Source organism: Spermophilus citellus, assembly GCF_964194105.1.
Source record: "Spermophilus citellus genome assembly, chromosome: 15".
NCBI lineage: Eukaryota > Metazoa > Chordata > Mammalia > Rodentia > Sciuridae > Spermophilus > Spermophilus citellus.
Genome location: NC_138195.1, coordinates 63,704,538 through 63,723,442, shown reverse-complemented (window position 1 = coordinate 63,723,442; position 18,905 = coordinate 63,704,538). Strand labels below are relative to the sequence as shown.

At 40.0% G+C, this 18,905-nt stretch overlaps 1 protein-coding gene across 1 annotated transcript in view; it reads right to left on the bottom strand.

The window, feature by feature from the left end:
• The window catches only part of PDE6C (phosphodiesterase 6C), a 51,067-nt gene extending 36,231 nt beyond the window's left edge, over positions 1-14,836 (bottom strand). The window contains exons 1-7 of the mRNA XM_081267045.1: positions 14,334-14,836; positions 7,937-8,089; positions 7,741-7,830; positions 6,551-6,691; positions 2,428-2,502; positions 1,510-1,574; positions 1,340-1,406 (exon numbers count right to left, since the gene is read on the bottom strand). Of these exons, the coding sequence (XP_081123171.1) occupies positions 1,340-1,406; positions 1,510-1,574; positions 2,428-2,502; positions 6,551-6,691; positions 7,741-7,830; positions 7,937-8,089; positions 14,334-14,813 (1,071 nt within the window). The 5' untranslated portion in view covers positions 14,814-14,836. The remainder of the gene's footprint in view (positions 1-1,339; positions 1,407-1,509; positions 1,575-2,427; positions 2,503-6,550; positions 6,692-7,740; positions 7,831-7,936; positions 8,090-14,333) is intronic.
• Between the last annotated feature and the right edge of the window lie 4,069 nt (positions 14,837-18,905).

Here is an 18,905-nt window from a genome sequence, read left to right as displayed (position 1 = left end):
ATTCTATATTACTCGTACCTCATGTCATGTCCACAAGTGCATATTTTTCTTCTTCTTTTTTGTATTGGGGATTGAACCAAGGGGGTTTACCACTGAGTTAAATCCCCAACCCTGCTCTCTGACCCCTCATTTTTTTAGACAGGATCTCTCTGACATGCAGAGGCTGGCCTTGAACTTGTGACTCTCCTGTTTCAGCTTCCCGAATCTCTGAGATTAAAGATGTGCACCACCCTTCCCAGCATGAATACATCTTAATAAAAAAACTATATCTTTCTTCCCACCAAAGTTATATTAGATACTTAAAATCACAGCATTTTGATTGGAAGGAATGTTAACAATTAAGTTGAAGCTTCTCCTTTTAAAGATAAGAAAACAGAAGTCCAAAAATGCTAAGTGATTTGTTCTAAGACATGAGATAAAACCAGAACCATGCTCTCCAGAGAGGTGCTGGTGGAAAGGGCTCCCTGGCAGGGCCTGGTTTGTATCTGTTGCCCATTTACCTGGAATAAATTCTCCCACCATGAGGCTTCAAGTTGATGACAGTTTAACAACCTGTTTACAAAATTCCTGAGAATGTTAACAATTTTCTGAGTAGGCCTGAGGTGGCTTTGCCCACCAGACCAAATGCTAGTAGCCCTGTGGCACCAAGGCAAGTACTTTTTAAGAGTGTTTGGACCACATGGACTGCTTTTATAGTACTCTTACAAAGAAAATGTGAAAATATTTCATAGTTTTTATGAGCATTTATAGACAAATAGTTTAAGGAATCTTGAATTATCCATTAATTTCAAAATCCATCTTGAATGTATTATATATTTGAATGGACTGAGCACCCTTCAGGCATGGTTTAAAGAGGTGAAAAACATCTTATTCCTCTTTTCTGGCCTTTCCATCAACGATATGTGTTGCAGTCCATACTTTGAGACTTCAAGAGAACATTAACAGATGGATCAAGATGTCAGAGAAATCCCACACCCGACCTATCTGTCTGTGCCTCCCACCATGTCTCTCTTGCATCAAAAATTGACCAATTGTATTAAGGTAAAATTAAACCTTCCACAAATCATTGACTTCAAAAGGATGTCTGAAACTCATGTGGCTGCCGAGTAAGAAGTTGAGAGATGGGTGACTCTTTCTCACACTGAGTAAATATTTTCATGTAGAGTTTCAAAGTCCCCAGATAACCTACATTCAACAGTCAAGACTCTTCTGTCTTGTGCAAAGGAAGTAGCCATAACCCTTATCTAGTGTATTCTTGCTGTGACAATTGTAACTATCTCTTAACTAGTAAGAGTTTCATAGGGCATTATTTAGAATTTGAATTTGTCCAATAACTTACAAATCCATTTTCAGCAACATAGGTTGGCAACCCACTGACGAATGTCCAGTGGTCGGCAGGAGGTGTCCTGGGGGGAGATTAGAAGAAATAAAATCATTGCTATAGAGAGAAATGCACCATGCACAAAAACAAAATAGCAACTCCCATGATTTCTTCATGACAGTACTCACGGAATCACTTTGATTTCTTCCTTCCCATGTAAAATGTAATCGATTACTTTATAAAAGATGACTTCCTAAGAGAGGAGATTATGAGCATGAAATTTTTTCCCAAGAAAACACCTCTTTAAGAACTTGTGCATTGCTAAACTACTCATATACTAATTATAAGCTTGTAATAAAGTCAGAAATATTATTGACTGTTTATATTCCTTAAGGCTGAAGTTTCATTTTTAAGAAATTCACTCAGTTTGGGGGGCGGAAATCTTTGACTACCATATCACCAGTCTGTTTCTACTTTTAAGTGATCCCTTTTTGTTATCTAGAAACACTTGACGTGAATAACTTCACTAGAACAAATCACTAATTCCTCAACTGCAATCAATTGTTCATTGGGCACAGTGAGGACACAGCCCCCTTCTGGCACCGACTTATCTGAAATGTGCCTCTGAAATAGGGCTCAGTGGACCCTTTGTCAAAGTCAGAAGTGACTTTAAGTATTAGTCTCTCTACTTCATGGGGCAGATGAAGAACCTTAGACCTGTACATTGCAGGCCATCAACTTCTTTTTCCTGTGTGCCAGGAATAAAGAAGTAGATAAATAAACATAGTGCCTGCCCTCATAAAGCTTGAAGCCAAGGTTGAAAGGAAATCGAACCCAAGCCTTCCCTGGGGATCCCAAACCAGCATAACTGAAGAAGAATCCAGCACTTCTTAAAACTTGTGCAGAAGGATTAGGGTGTAACTTAGTGATAGAGCACTAGCCTAGAACACACAAGACCCTGAGTTCAATCCCCAGCACCACTTTAAAGAAAAAATGCATTGCAGGAGAAAAACTCAACCTTCCCAGGCCAATGCTCCTTCGGCAGCACCCTAGTTTAGAACCTGACACCATACACACACAGCATCAGAAATGATGTTTGTATTTACCCTTCCATCTGGAGTTTTTGGACCTTTATAAGGCTCAACTTCTCCAAGCTTGATTGGCCATTCATCGTAGAATTCCTGGAGGCAAATATATTTAAACGTTATTAAACAAACTGTCTCATGACCTACCATATCTTATCTGAATTGTATGCATTTGTATAATTTATGTTAATCTATATAGTTCTGGAATGTTAGACCTGAAAAAAACCTATAATTCTCAGCAATAGTGATTACATACTTGTGACTGTAAACAAGTAGCTTGACTTTTTTTTTTTATTTGTAAATGGGGATACTAGTAGAATTTATACTAGAGCATTGTTGTAAGGATTAAATGCATAATGCGTACTAACTGGCACATAGTTCAAAGTCCTCAGCGTAGAGCAGTTCCTTAATAAACAACTAAACTAAATCCAGACTGGTTAAGAGGCTTGGCCAAGGTCACTCAGAGCAGTCAACAATGTCAGTTGCCTTGCCCTTCATTCACTCTCCCCTCTTCTTGCTAGCAGAATCTCATTTTATTTGGATATCTGATGATAATTTGTTTAGGGAAGAAGGGCCCTGGCCAGCCTGTACCTGGTACTGTATCAGGTGCTTGAATTAGTTAGAGGGCAGGTAGGTAACTCAGTTCTGGCCAGTAAAGGAGAGAAGTCTGCTTAGGAGCTACTAGAGAAAGGTGTCTCTTAGATAAAAGTGACATTTGGAGGAAATATCTCTCCATTTTGTCATGTCTAGGTACCATGCTTTGAGCTCCAAGGATCTTCTTGCCCCCATAAAAAGAGATCTCACAACATTTTGTAGGTAGCAAAGAACTTGCCAGAAAAAAAAAAAATGAAAGCACCTGGGACTTCGATGACTATACTGAAACCTACATTAGGCAGTGCTGGAACTGTCCAACCAGGGGACTTTTAACATCATTTTGTTAAAGATGCTTTTGGCTGAGTCTCATGTTCCTTGCAACCCAAAGCATTCTAACCAATATACTCAGCTAGAAAGTGCCAGAGACAAAATCAGAATCCATCTTTTCTGATGTTTGGGCCTATGTAAGTCCATTTAGAACAATTACTCTGAAAAAAAAAAAAAAGCTATCAATCACAGGAAGCGTATAAGCTACATTGAACTACAAACCTCCAAAAAAATAAGCAAAATGAGAAATAAACATTATATTATGAATAATATTATATATTTCATTATTTTTACTTCAAAAAAATTCAAAATTTTTTCAAAATACAAAATCTCAAAATGGTAACTTATTATGCACCTACTGTGTACTATACATTTTCCATATATTATATCACAACTTCACAACATAAAGAGATGTCCTTATTTTTTAGAAGAGAAAACCAAGACTTTTAACTCAGGTTAAAAGACTTGCTGAAGCTGGGGATGTGGCTCAAGCGGTAGCATGCTCGCCTGGCATGCGCAGGGTGCTGGGTTCGATCCTCAGCACCACATAAAAAATAAAAGATGTTGTGTCCACTGAAAACTAAAAAATAGATATTAAAAAAACCTCTCTCTCTCTCTCTCTCTCTCTCTTTCTCTCTCTCTCTCTTTCTCTCTCTCTCTCCCTCTCTCTCTCTCTTTTAAAAAACAAAAAGATTTGCTGAAAAGAAGAAAGAAGACAGAGAACTGATACTGATACTATACTCCCTGACTTTGAGACTTGATATAAAGTATAAGAATGAAGATGGTGTGGTATTGGCAAAAGAATAGGCAAACAGATCAGTGGAAGAAATTTGAGAGCCAGAAATAGACCTACACAAATATGATCAACTGAACTTTGGCAAAGGAGCAAAGACCATGGAGAAGGGCTGTTGGAACAATTGAGCATCCACAGGCAAAAAAGAATCTATGTACTTTATACCTTCCATTAAAAAGAATTCAACAAGAATCATAGGCCTAAATATAAAACATAAAACTTATAGATTTCTAGATCTTGATATAGAAAATCTAGGTGAACCTGGATTTGTGAAGATTTTTTAGATATAACACCAAAAACTCAATCCACAAAAGAAAAAATCAAAAATTGAACATTATTAAAATTGAAAAATTCTGCTTTGCAAAAGTTGCTGGTGGGAAATGAAAAGATAAGCCACAGACGGGGAGAAAATATTTGCAAAACACATGTTCAATAAAGAACTTGTGTACAAAATATGTAAAGAACTCTTTTTTTCTAAATTGTGTCTTGCTGTGTTTTCCAGGACAGTCTGAAGCTCCTGAGCTCAAATGATCCTCCAACCTTAGCCTCCTGAGTGCTGGGATTTGCAGGTGCACACACCACTGAGCCTGTTTGCAAAGAACTCTTAAAACTGAACCATAAGAAAACACAAAACGCAATTTAAAAATGTATATAAAGTATAAGATATAAAACGCATAAGAATGAAAAAAAGATCTGAACAGACATTTCACCAAAGAAGATACAAATGGCAAGGAAGCAAAAGATGCTCAACATCATATGTCACCAGGAAATTGCAAATTAAGACAACAATGAGACACCACCACATCTATTGGAATGGCCAAAACTCTAAAAACAATGACATCACCAACTGCTAAAGAGAATGTGGATATTCAAAATAATACAGTCCCTTGGGAAGATAGTCTCACAATGTTTTACAAAGATGAACATAGTCCTGCCATATGACCCGGCAGATTTACCAAAGTAAGTTGAAAACTCACACACACACACACACACACACACACACACACACACATAATGTTTATGGCAGCTTATTCATAATTACAAATTAGAAGCAATCAAGATGAAATAAATGCCATGTGATAGAATATTGTTCAGTCATAAAAAGGAATGAGCTTAGCCAAGATGTGGAATCCTAAGTGTCTAAATGGTTGAGTAGGTAATGAAAACATGGAATAGTAAGCCTTTAAAATAAAGCAAATCCTGCCATGTGTGACAACATGAACGAACCTGGAGAACATTGTGCTAAGGGAATTAGACCAGGCACAGAAAGACAAATAGAACATGATTTCACCTACATGTGGAATCTGAAAAAAATCAGACTTACACAAGTAGAGAGTAGAATGGTGGTTCTCACAGGCTGAGGGTGAGGGGCAGTGGGGCTAGGAAGAAGCTGTCCAAATGCTACAAAGTTTCACTTAGGAGCAACAAGTTTTTAAGACTTATTTTTAAAATATGATGATCAGAGTTAATAATGCATTATATTTTCAAAATTGTTGGAAGAATAGATTTTAAATGCTTTCACTACCAAAAAAAAAATCAGTACGTAAAGTAATAAATATGTTAATTACCTTGATATAATCACTCTACAATGTATACATATATCAAAATTTCACATTGTACCCCATAAATACATACAATTACTGTCTGTTAAAAATTGGAAAAATTTAAGGAATAAAATTTTTAAAATGAGCTATCAAGCTATGAAAAGACATAGATGAAACCTAAATACATATTGCTAAATTAAAGAAACTAGTCTGCAAAAGCTTTATTCTATATGATTCCAACTATATGGTATTCTGGAAAAGGCAAAAACATAGAGACAGTTAAAAAAAGATTATTGCCTGGGATTTGGAGTCAGGGGTAGGGAGGGGGTTGGGTAGGTGGAGGTCAGGACTTTCAGAACATTGAAGCTATTCGTATGATATTGTAATGGTAGATATATAACATCGTGCACTTGTCAAAACCTATAGAACTGCACAGCACACAGAGTAAATGATGAACTTTTAAAATAATAATATATCAGTATTGCTTCCTCAACTGCAAAAAAAAAAAAAAAAATGTGCCACACTAATGCAAGATGTCAACAGCAAAGGAAGCTGGGGGAGGGGTGGGAAAGAGGAGGATGTTTATGGGAACTCTGTACTTTCCACTCAATTTTCATGAACCTAAAACTCATCTAAAAATCAAAGGCTACTAGTTAATTTTAAAAAGAAAAAGATTTAGTGATGATCTATATGGCTTAGGAGTGGATGAGCCCAAATTCAAGCCTGGATCATTTTTGCTCAGAAATGCACACTTTTACTGGGTACCGTGCCTGCTTGGCATTGGCTCTAGTGAGCTATCATGACTGATTATTTACACAGCATATCTGTTTTTCAATGGATCAGGTGTGTATTTGATAGGTGCTCTGCAGTGTGGAACGATGAGGACCTTCTCTTTGGTCATGTCCAGCAGTCCAATGGAGTATCGTTCACAGTTCAGGTAAGTTCTGATTGTGTACAGCGCTTTGTGAAACTGTCGCTCAACATCTGTGAGCTCTTCAAATACTTTGTTGGCTGACCACATAAGAATCTGAAAGTAGATATTTTTTAAAAGTACAGTTAGAACAAAATACACATTTTGTTTAGCATTTCACTGCCCCTCCCCCAAAAAACCAGGAGGTCCATCAAATAAACTGAACACGTGTCACTAGATGATGCGATTCTATTTTTGAGCACTATGCACCCAGCAAACTTCTCAGATTATCTGAGTGGGATGATGAAGGATTAAAAAACAAAATTTGTGGTCAGGGTATGTGAGTCTGGAACCTCAGTTTCCTCATCTGAACAATGTAGGAGCAGGTATTGGGATTGCAAGGCCCTGGTGAGACCTTCCCATTGCAAGGCCATGGGTTTATGAAGGCAGAGAAGCCATGATGAGACCCCCATATCCAAATGTTTTGGCTCCAAAGGGCAAGTGCTCTCAAGTTGGATATCAAGAAAGTTCCTGGGCAGAGGTCCACTGGCTCCTGCTGGCCATGTGGGTAGAAACCTGCAGGACTCTTTCATGCACTCATAACTAGTCAGAGGTAGCCTGATCTGGAGAGTTAGAATGGGGAGGGACCTCAGAAGCCCCCCATCCCAACAATATCCCTGCATTGTACAGATGAGGAAGCTGAGGTTCTAGACTCAGGTATCCTGGCTACAAATATTGTTCTTTATCTTTCTGCCTCATGGAAACAATGAACCTCAAAGAGTGATTTTTTTCTTCAAATCAATAGCTTTACCATGATCTAGGAACTGATAAGAGCTTTATGTGAGATCTAATGTCAATTTTTTTTTCTAATGACAATTTAATAGTCACACTAACCATAAGGATAGGAACTCTAATTATCATCACCATCTCAGAGATGAAGAAACCAAGGCCACGCTGGATTTAGTCTTAAAAAAAAAAAAAATAAGCTGAGCCCAGTTGTATATCCAGATGGAGGTTTGAGGGGGTGGGGTAGGGAGACATGAGGGGACACCCAGGACTGAACTCTAGGGATCTATTTCATGTGGCTTAAATCTCCATGAGGGAGAGGAAGGGTCTGGGGCCCTTTGTCAAAACAGGTCAGCATGACTAATGTCACCTTCTTTTACCTGGCTTCTTCGGGATTCAATATTGTATAGGTAGTTGGTATGATGAAGTTTTAGGATGACAGAGACAAAGTTGAGGTATTTGGTAAAGACCTACAGATGGCAGAGAAGAACAGATCATGGCTCCAATACTTTTCCTCTGATTATACAATAAATCTATTTCCTGCGCCTCTAAGTGGATGCGCAAGGTTAGCATTACCTCTTCGTCCTGTTTGGAAAACTCAGATGCATTTACTTTGTTCACTGCTGCCAGTACTGCAAGAACCTCTTTGCCCATCACGACGGGGGCTGCCAACAGGTTCTTAGTGACATAGCCGGTTTGTTTGTCCATGACGTCAGAAAAATGGTTGTTCTGAAAAACATGTTCACATGTTGTCAAAATGGCACATTTTGGTAGATGATCTAAGACATTTCCTCTAATCCAAATCATACCGATGATAACTGGTGACCCAGAACAGTGGTTCCAAACATTCCCCAGGCACCCCGCATTCTGTGACTGCATGGGATGAAATTTCCCATTTCAGATGAGCTTGTCCTACCTGAGCTGTGGCTTGTCTAATTTAGGCTGAGGTTGGGCCAGGAGGAAAGAAGTATGTCACAGCCGAGTGAAAAGTGACATTCTAAAAGGAAGGAAGGAGAAGCACAGGGTGGCGACAGATAGGAAGCCTGCACAGGGGAGGACAATGATCTGGGAACAGGGACTTCATTCTCAAATACAAAAGAGTCCACCTCTACAATTCAACACAAATGAAAATAATGATGATCCTCCAAAATCCTTTCAATCTCTCCTATTGAGGAAATCAGTGTTTCCTTCTATGCCTTTCTCTGTGCATAGACAAAGATCTTTCATTTCTATTTTTCTCCTTTTCTTAATTTTATATAATTCTTTCATCACTTCACAATGTCTGTGGACATCGCCCAAGACAAATGCATATGGATTTGAATTCACCTCTTAGCTTCTTGCCCAGCACCCCACACTATGGATGCTCTGAGAGCCATTCAACTGTCTTCTACTGATTCTGTTTAGAGTCCCCTTCCCTCCAACAAACAATACCACACTAATCATTCTTGCTTTTGTTTTTACACAATGGATTCCCAAAGTGGAAATCCCTTTTGCTGAATTGACAGGTTATTTGCGACTTTAATTTGCACAGATTACTTTTCATGAAAGCATGAAATCTGTACTTCCACTGTGTGAGGAGACCATCCTCTTGCCAGCATCAAGTACTTATTAGCTTTTTAATATTCTACCAAGCTAATATCTTTTATTCATATATATTTTTTCTTTCTTTGGGAGAGAGGGAAATGGATCTTCACAGATATGAACTTTCTATATTAGTGTATAGAAGATGATTCTAGAAGAAGGTCAAAGAAGGCAGTTATTATATTATTTGCAATTTCAGAGAATACCCATTGGAGATGGATGGAGACCCAACCTTCTATGAGTTCTGACATTCTTCCCTTTGAACTTGGGTCTTTTTCAATTGGCAGTGAACTTTCTGCCTACCTCTGAGATTCACTGGCCAAAATTAATGTCCTGTTCTATTCTATGCATATATAAGTTGCATTCTTTTCCTTTCCCTGTGTTGATGGTACTTCTAAAAGCAGCATCAACCTTGGAGGCTGTATTCTGATCAGATTCCGAGGTAAACACATGAGAGTTCACTGATGTGATTTGCAGACCAGAATTGCCCCAGGGAACAAGGACTTGATGGCCAACAGGCCTGAGAATGCAACTCAGAGCAGCAGACCCCAGCTGTGCCTCAGAATCCCCAGCAGATAGTCAGATTCCAAGACCTCACTGCAGACCCATTGGGACCCAACATGTACCAAACTCCCAAACTGGAATGTCTGTTCCCCAAGAATCTGTACTTTTAGTGCTCCAGGTAATTTTAATGTCAAACTCAGTAGGTCAATCACTAGAAAAGAGACCATTCACAAAGCAAATGGGTGATGGCTGGGGGAATCCAATGAAGCCCTTCATCCCAGATTTCTTTGATTCCCTTCCCAAAGCAGAAACACTTAAACCAACTATTTCTTCAGGAACCAGCATTGCATAACGAAGAAGAAAATTCTTGAGTCAGACTTCCTTGACTAAAACCAGGCACCAATCTACTAGCTATGTGATCCTGGACATGTTACTTATACTCTGTGTCCTTGTTTCCTAATCTGAAAAGAGGGGGGTAGTATTTTCTACTACTTAGAGTCCATGATGTAAAGATAGAACAATTTTGATATAGCATGGATGGGCGCTCAGAAAGTGTCTCATACATAGTAGAAGCTCAATAAATGCTGGAAAGAAAAACCTTGGCCTTTTTGGGACATCCTAGGTGAAAAGTAGTTCTCTTTTGCAATTACCCTTTTGCTTCGGGTCCTAGTTTTTCTAACAAATTCTAATCACTGAAGAACTTAGATGCCCTTAGTTGCATACCACTCTCCTGTGCCTAGGAGTACCTTCCTCTAAGAGTCAGCATTTCTGTCCCATGCCATTAAGAGCCACATTTCTTTCCTGACCATTGTTATCTGTTTCTTCTCTCTGCTTCCTGGAACATTTTCACCCTCAGCTCAGGAAACCTCCAGACTCTTAGATTCTTTCTCTTAATCCATTGCTTGCCTAGGCCAGCTCTCATCCTGTTTTCCTCCTATTATCCATTACAGATTGTGGTCACCTTCATTTACACAGCCGTCCCAGGCACTAAAAAATAAATAAAACCCAGAAGCATGCACCACCGCAGGGAGTCAGGCAGCATTTCTCTCCAAACACATTTATCTCAGCAGCTTCGAACCTTGATGCCATTTTGTCCTAGATTCTCAAGTTCCTTTGGCTGTTTTGAGAAAACACCTTTTAAGTTTCAAAATTGAATGCATACTCATTATCACATCTGAAAGTCCAGGATAAATCATCCATCAAATTACAGGGCAGGGGAGGTGTGGCTTTCTAGGTTTTTTTTTTTTTTTAATTTTCACTAACTCAAATAGTCCTTAGTGAAGTTCTTTGGGTAAATCCTGTGTTTCTAGGACTCCCAAATTCTCTTGATGGTCCTCCTTCCCCACAAGGAAGCTCCCGAAGGCAACCAGAGAACATGGTTTCGGGCAACAGGATGCCTGATCCCTCCTGATCTCAGTGTGGCTAAATCCTGATTAAACACCATTAACCCTTGGAATCAGGAGGCAGCAAGGGAGGTAAAGAGGAAGAAAGAGGAGAAAAGAAAGGTAGCTCTAGGCATCCAGTTAATTATTGAAAATTTCAACCTTCTCCTGTAGCTTTCTTTTAAACCAGAGTCGGATTCAGGACCATCCATACTGTTAATGAACAGCTTTCCCAATAGAAAAAGAAACAATTAGCTCTAAGAGGATATTTCTCTTTCCTGTTGTTAAAAGTTTTCCTGCCTTTAACCTGTTTTAAGAAAGTCATTGGGCTGGGAATGTGGCTCAGGCGGTAGCAAGCTCGCCTGGCATGCGTGCGGCCTGGGTTCGATCCTCAGCACCCCATACCAACAAAGATGTTGTGTCCGCCGAGAACTAAAATATAAATATTAAAAAAAAAGAAAGTCATTGACACTTCATACCCAGTCCCCAAAGTCGTACAGGCATAATGATGATCATATCATAACTAGCATTTATTGAGCACCTACTCTGAATCAAGCATCTTGTGTACATTCAATCTATACATTTCGTTGTTTCTATTTCTCACTGGTGGGAATTCAATCCATAACACAGTTACTAAACCTCAGACTTGGCTCTGCACCAAAGCATTTGCCCTACACTGTATAGCGTCCCTGTTACCACCTTCACGATCCCAACGTGGAGAGTACCCAGCTCTGCATCTTTGTCTAGGTGCTAACCAGAATGAAAATCGTGTGTGGTAGAAAGAGGAAGGCCTTGAAGACCTGGTTATTGTTCTGAACCTGACACAGCCTGCCTACCTGACCTTGAGCCGATTCCCACTACACAGATGGAAATACAATGAATGATCCCCATCTCCTGCACAGGATCTTTGGCAGAATCAAATAAGATTAAGAATGTAAAAATGCTTTATAAATTGTCAAGTTGCAATAGAAAGGTGATGAATGCATCCGAAATTTCACTTTAAACAGTGGTTTCCACCTGCTTTCTTGTTGCAGATTTTCTGGCGAAATGCAGAGTATGAAGAGAACGCTAGCCTCAGACTCAGGAGGCTTCATCCCGTTCTGGCCTTTCTCACTCACAGACATGTACCATGGACTATGGAGGAAATACAACTCGGGGACCTCAGCTGTCCATTTGCCACAGAACAGACAGTGTTAGACTAGAGATCACCAAGCCCTTCTCATCTCTCATATTCCACAGCTAATTTGAAATTCAACTCCTCCTCCTGGGTCTGCTCACCCAATGAACCTGTGGCTTTCAACATGGGCTGTCTATTAGAATTAGCTGGGGAGCTTTTTTTAAAAAAATACCAATGTCTGTGTCCCAACCTGAGAGTCCAGTGTAATCACCTAAGAAACTCAGGCATCAATATTTTTTTTAAGCTACCTGTTTGATTTTGAAGAACAGACAGAGTTGAAAAGCACCATGCTGGGGGGGAAAACAGAAATGGAAAGCAAATCAGATCTTTTGCTTTCCCCTGAGTTCAGAAGGGTGTAGGACACACTTCTCTGTCCTACCCAGAACAGCAGGAGTCATCAGGAGAAGGGAGACGCCCATTTCCCCACCCCCTCTCCCACCCTGAACTGCCCTATCCATGTGGAAATGCCCACCATGGACAGAGACAGGCCAGTGCCGCTTCATCTTTTAAGCAGCTCTATTCTGTTTTCTCCTCAACGTGGAGCCCTGAGCTCATTAAAGTATTATAGTAGAAATCATTTACCCACCGGTCCTTCAAAAAGAAAAAAAAAAATCTCAGAAAAGCCAGGTAATTGGTGCCCCAGTTATTCTGGGGGCTAAGGCAGGAAGATTGCAAGTTCAAAAACAGCCTGGGCAGCTTAGCAAGATGCTGTCTCAAAATAAAAATTTTTAAAAAAAGGGCTGGAGAGGTAGCTTAGTCATAAAGGGTACTTGAGTTCAGTTCCCAGTACTTAAAAAAGTCAGAAAAAACATTCTTGAATGTCAACTTCTTAAATTTGATGTTCTAGTGATTCTGAAGGTGGGCTCAGTTGGAAACTGTGAAGAAGCATATTCCCATGAGAAAATCTCAGGGTGTGGAGACACAGCCTGTGAGCTGGGGTCAAGAGTAGCCTGTCTTAAGGGCACATATCTGTTTAGCCACTGGAAGCAGCTGCCATAGCTTCAAAAGAAAACTTCAAGCAGCTCCAACTCTGTGAAGGAAGGGTTGTAAGAGAGGGCGGGGGTAAGTGCCTGACGAAGTCCCCTACACCTGAGGACTGACCTGCAATTGTTTGCTCGTGTTTGACAAACCACTTCTCCCAGGCCTGTGCCAGCCTCCTCCAGTAATCAGCTTCAGGAGGCATCGAGGGGATTATACTCCTGGCTCTCCAGCTGCCCTGGTCACCTGCGGGCAACAGACCCCTGCACAGAATGCATTTCAGGGGCTGCTCCCTCCTGGGCACCTCTGCTCCATTGTAATCCATTTCTCCCCTTTTGTTAATAGGAAATCATAGCAGTGGGGCTCAGGTGCAGAGACAGGGTGCCAGGAGAAACTCCATGCTGAAGTTTCATGTTGCTAAGTGTTGGGTGTTTAATATTTTACCATTTTTCTAAAATGAATATGTATTGCAGTGGTAAGAAGAGTTAAGTTTTCTGTTTTTATAAGGGGATATAACAATGCCTTGTATTAATACAATGTGTGTTTGGTCTTTAGGGGGGGGGTCCCAGTATCCCATTTAATGATAGGCATTCATTCTTGATAGATCTGAGTTATTGAGAGAGGAGGGTAAACTGTACTTAACTATCTCCTAAATTCACATTTGTAATGAGCCAAATCAAACATCTGAAATTTCAAAGGGTATAATTTTTTTCTTTTGGCACATTTGGTCTATCGATGAAATAATGGATTTATGGACAGATCCAACCCCAAGAACTGCTTGTCCTCTGAGGGTTGTGAATCAGAGGCGTGGGAGCATTGGGCATGTTGGCTGATCCCCCAGTGGGGTGCCCTGCTTGCCTGGGGTTGTTCAAAAAAGAATCTTCAAAGCCATGAGGAGGTAGGGAACTGGTGGAGACCACACCAGGCCCAGGCAGGCGTGTCTGATAAGGTGTCCAACACACAAGGGCATACTGAGAAACATTACTGGCCATCTGAAATTTATTAACTTATTTTTATTTGCTAGATTTGGCATGGCTGGGCCTGTGTGCTCTCCTTTTTCCATTGCCCACTCTTCCAGGTTTTCACCAAACCAGTGGCACCAGAGTGGTGCCATCTGTGTCCCAATGGTTCCTTCTGACCCTGCCAAGACCTCTGCCCCACTATCAGAAGGTCACCTAACTTTCCTCTTCAGATTTTTTTTTAGTTGTAGATGGACGCACTACCTTTATTTTATTTATTTATTTATTTATTATTTTTTTTTATGTGGTGCTGAGGATGGAACCCAGCGCCTCACACATGCCAGGAAAGCGCTCTACCACTGCGCCACAACCCCAGCCCCAAGGTCACCTACCTTTTTCACATCTGGGACATTAAGGGGTTTCTTCGTGTGAGCAACCCAACCCACAATCCCAACATCCAGGGGAAACACAACTTCTTTATCAGGGACCACCAAGTTGTCCTCAAACTTGGAGGTCGGGGTGATGTCCAGCAGCTTTGAGGCCATCTCCGGCGTGCCATTGCGGGAACGGCATATGAACATACTGCAGCGGTCGGCCTGCAGCAGCTGGGCCATCCTCTGCAGGACCTTGTGTGCCGTCAGCTCGGCACTGCTCCCCTCCTCCTGCACGGACCACAGCAGCTCCAGGCACACAGCGGACTCCTCCACCTGCGTCAGCTCGGGCAGCGACATGCTGGCCTGGACTGGCACCCGGCTGTTCTTGAAGATCTCTCCCAGGACCTCCACCCGCAGCTTTTTGTCGAAGTATTCCTTGGCAAACGCAGGGTTCTCCTCGAGGTATTTTTCCACAGCATTTTTGTTGATCTCACCCATGGTGTGGCTTGCTTTGCTGCTGTTGTTCAGAAAGGAAAATCCTCTAGAGCGTGACCTGAGCCAGAGTGACAAGAAGGAAGTACATACTGGTCAAAATGACTGAAGGAATCCTAGGTGGTAACTCCTAAGACCCCCCAAAAATCGAGCTGAAAGGTTGCTCAGGGGAGCCTTCAAACTGCCTGTAATTCCTGGGATGTGACAGAAGGCTGTGGCTTATGATGGGCTTCAGGAAGCAGAGGATTAAAGAGTTCTTCAGGACACTAAATCCCTGAGCATTATTAGCCCCTAAGACCTCAAAGAACACTCAGAGCATCCTAGATCAGCCAGGCAAGTGTCAAGTTGAAGTATCTATTTCAGAAAAAAATAACTGAACGGCTGCTGTCCAGAGCAAGGAAGAATTACTAACATATTCCATAATTATCAGCATCATCTGGCACTCTGAATTGCTCTTGCATGATAGCTATAGAAAGTGCTTGGGTTTCTTGCTTGTTTGTTTACATAGCAACTTTAATGAACTTTGTGGGGAGAGGGAAGGTGTAGCAGCCATCATCAGTGCAACATAAAAGTGATTACTAATCTTTCACCTTTCTTAGAAGCCATGGTCACTCAGGTCCCTTGGATTATTCTTTCTCCAAAACCCTCACCTCTCAACCACCCTCTCTAGAAAGCTTGACCTAGGAAGTTTTTAAAAGGAACAAACTTGGGTTTATTACTAAAATGGCAAACACAGGAAAACATTTTCCTACAAATCAAGCTTAATCAAGGCACAGATTGAACCCTAACTCGTTAAGACAGTGGATTGCAAAAAGTGATCCATATGGTGACAACTGAGTTTCCCTGTTAAGAAAATTAGTGTGGATTTTGTTTTTTTCAATAGGAGTAGCCAGACATCATGCATTTTTGCTCCAAGACACAGTATATTAACCTACTGGACAATAGCTATCTTGTCAGTTGCTAGGATCCTCAACATCTCAGGGGCTACTGGCATAGTAAGAACACTTACCACTATTTAGTTTTGTTTAATGTTCAGCTTATTAAGCTTTTACGTCGATTAAGCACATTCCCCAAATATTTAAACACTATTATGCAACTAATAAATCAAACTATGCATTTCACGAACCAATTGTCTCAAATATTTAAGTGCTGGTTTCAAACTTAGTGACAGTCTTTTAAAACCTTTCAGTAAAGCTCCAACCTAGGGCTGGGATTGTGGCTCAGTGGTAGAGCGCTCGCTTGGCATGGGCGGGACCCGGGTTCGATTCTCAGCACCACATAAAAATAAAAGGCAGTGTGTTATGTCCATCTACAGAAAAGATTCATTCTCTCTCTCTCTCTCTCTCTCTCTCTCAAAAAAAAGATAAAATAAAATATTAAAAAAAGCTCCAACCTAATATGACATATTCTCTTAAGTGAAAAATATACAATATTTTGTAGTGGCTCTAAAAAATTATTATGAGGCCCACATTTAAGTTTGCTTCAAAAAGAGTGACTGTACGGGTTTCATTTAATTCTCTAAACTTAAAGCTTTACCTTGCTAAGGTGATGATGATCTTATTAGTCATAATAAAAAAAAAAAAAGAGGTTGAGGTCATAGGTTCTAGGAGTTGAGTCAACTGAGTCACCCCTCCTATCAGACTACCATCATCTTCTAATGCAGTTTTGGGTACTCTTCTACCTGGTGATTTCCTGTGACTATGGTGCAGTTCCTATTTCTTCCTAAATTATGCAGTATTCTCACAATTCCCTGGTTCCATCCTTCTCTCTTTAGATAGAGAACTTTAGATAGAGTATCTGTATTCCATAACACATTCATCTTTTGTGTTGTCATTGCTAGCTCTCTACCACTGAGCTACACCCACTCCTCTGTACACAAATTTATACTTAATAGGAAAATCAATATGTGCTTGTGTTGATATTCTCCTATTTATAAAAATAAAAGTTATTAGAAAAATAAACATTTTATTTTAGGCAGCGTTGTTTTATTTTTATAATTCCTTGCAGATTCATTTATTTGCTCATTGTTTTAACTTCTGTCTATTGATGGTCCATTATAAGCAGAACACCATAATAGCTACTGTGGCAAACTTCATGTTCCCTTTGTGAGATTCTTCTCTCCTCTCAGTAATATGGAGTGATTACTGTTTTTTGCTGTTCCTTCTCTAGTGGGTCCATAGGACTAATTTTGGCCAATGGACCAGAGGCAGAAATGCCACTTTCACATAGAAAATAATTAAGTGCCAATGTGAGACCCTCCAGTGTTCTGTTCCCCGTGCTGCCATGTTAGTTTCAGTGGATTCACTCTTCAATTCCAGAGTGAGGAGGTCAGGGAACAGAGGCCCCTGCTGACCTGAGATGGATGTGTAGCATGAGGATCTTGTTTGCAGCCTTTGAGACAAGAGGGCTGTTTTTTACTGCATCTTAGCTGAGTGAATTCTGATGGGTACACTTCCACTGCAGGAGATGTGGGGAATGAAGAAGGCTTGGTCTCAGCGTTACAAGTACTTGTAGTGTAGTAAGGGAGAAGAGACTGGTACATAAAAGCCATAAGCCATAGAAGATAATATCATAAGTGCCAGAAGTGACATATGTACACATGGCTTTGAGATTACAGAAGAGTGGGTGCAGGTAGGGTGGAGGTAAAGCATGTTCTGGGTGGTATCAGCAGAGCAATGGCATGGCATAGCCTAACCAGGATAGTCTAGCAAGAGATGAGTATGGAAATGTAGATTGGGCCCAAATTACTGGGGCCTCAGAGTTAGGCTGAGAATCTTGAACACTAGAAAGTTTGGATCTGGGAGGTAATATTATTAGGGTTCTCCTTTACAAACTTAATCTGGTAGTGCTGAACAGGAAAAATTGGAGAAAAGAAACACTGGACGTCAAGATACAGATTAAGAAGTTATACAGTAGTCCCTCTTATCCAGTTTCACTTTCAGAGGGTTCAGTTGCCTGCAGTCAATTGGAGCCCAAAAATATTTCATTGAAAGTTCCAGAAATAAACAATTTATAAGTTTTAAATAACTTTTAGTACAGTGTATTGTTATTTAATTATATTTTATTATTTGTTCTATTTATTATTTGTTATAGTTGTTAATCTCTTACTTTGCTTACTTAACAAATCAAACTTTATCATTGGGATTATATACAGGAATAATACTTATAGGGCTCAGTACTATGTGTGGTTTCAGACATATGAAGAATATCTTAAAACATGTCCTCTACCAATAAGGGATCACCATATTGCATTTGGCCCATTATCAAATACTCTAAAAAATGCATATAGGCATTGAACTTATAATTCTGGTTTTATGAATTTATCTTACAAAATAATAATGTATATCATTAATGCAGTTACAAAGGTGCTTATAAAAAGCATGCTTATAAAAGATGTAAAACACACACACTTGTAAAAGATTAGAAATAGCTTAGATATTCAATAATAGAAAGTTGAATAAATAAATGCCATCCAATCCATAGAACAGAGAACTACATAGCTAATAATAGCAAAGTTGCAAAAGTCTCTTTATTGATATGAACAAAAATTTATAATATGCAGTTAATTACAAACTAGTATCACAACATGTTTCCATTAAAACACACATACACACACAGCCATACCTATCTATCTATCTATCTATGCACACACCTGTATATATACCAAAATGTAACTCATTATTTAAAAGTGGTAGGACTTAAGACACTAATTTTTGTCTTCTCCTTTGCTTCCCTGATTTCTCTAAAGTGTCTATAGTGAACATATATCATTTATACAATGAAAAATGTATTGATTCATAAACAAAATCTTTGAGGCTGTCTCTATAGTCTATGGGTGAGGTTGCTTGGGTATGAGGAAGGAAGGGACAAATGTGAGACCCAACCCAACCCAACAAACATTAAGATTAAGCAGTTATTCATTAGAAAAAGTAAACAAGAAAGGAGGGCTCCTGTGTATTGGTCAGTGGGATGGTTTGAATATTTGTATCTTCCCAAATTCATCTGTTGAAATCCTAACCCCCAATGTGACAGTGTTAGGAGGCGGGACCTCTGGGGGATGATTAGGCCATGAGGGTGGAACCCTCAGGAGCAAGATTG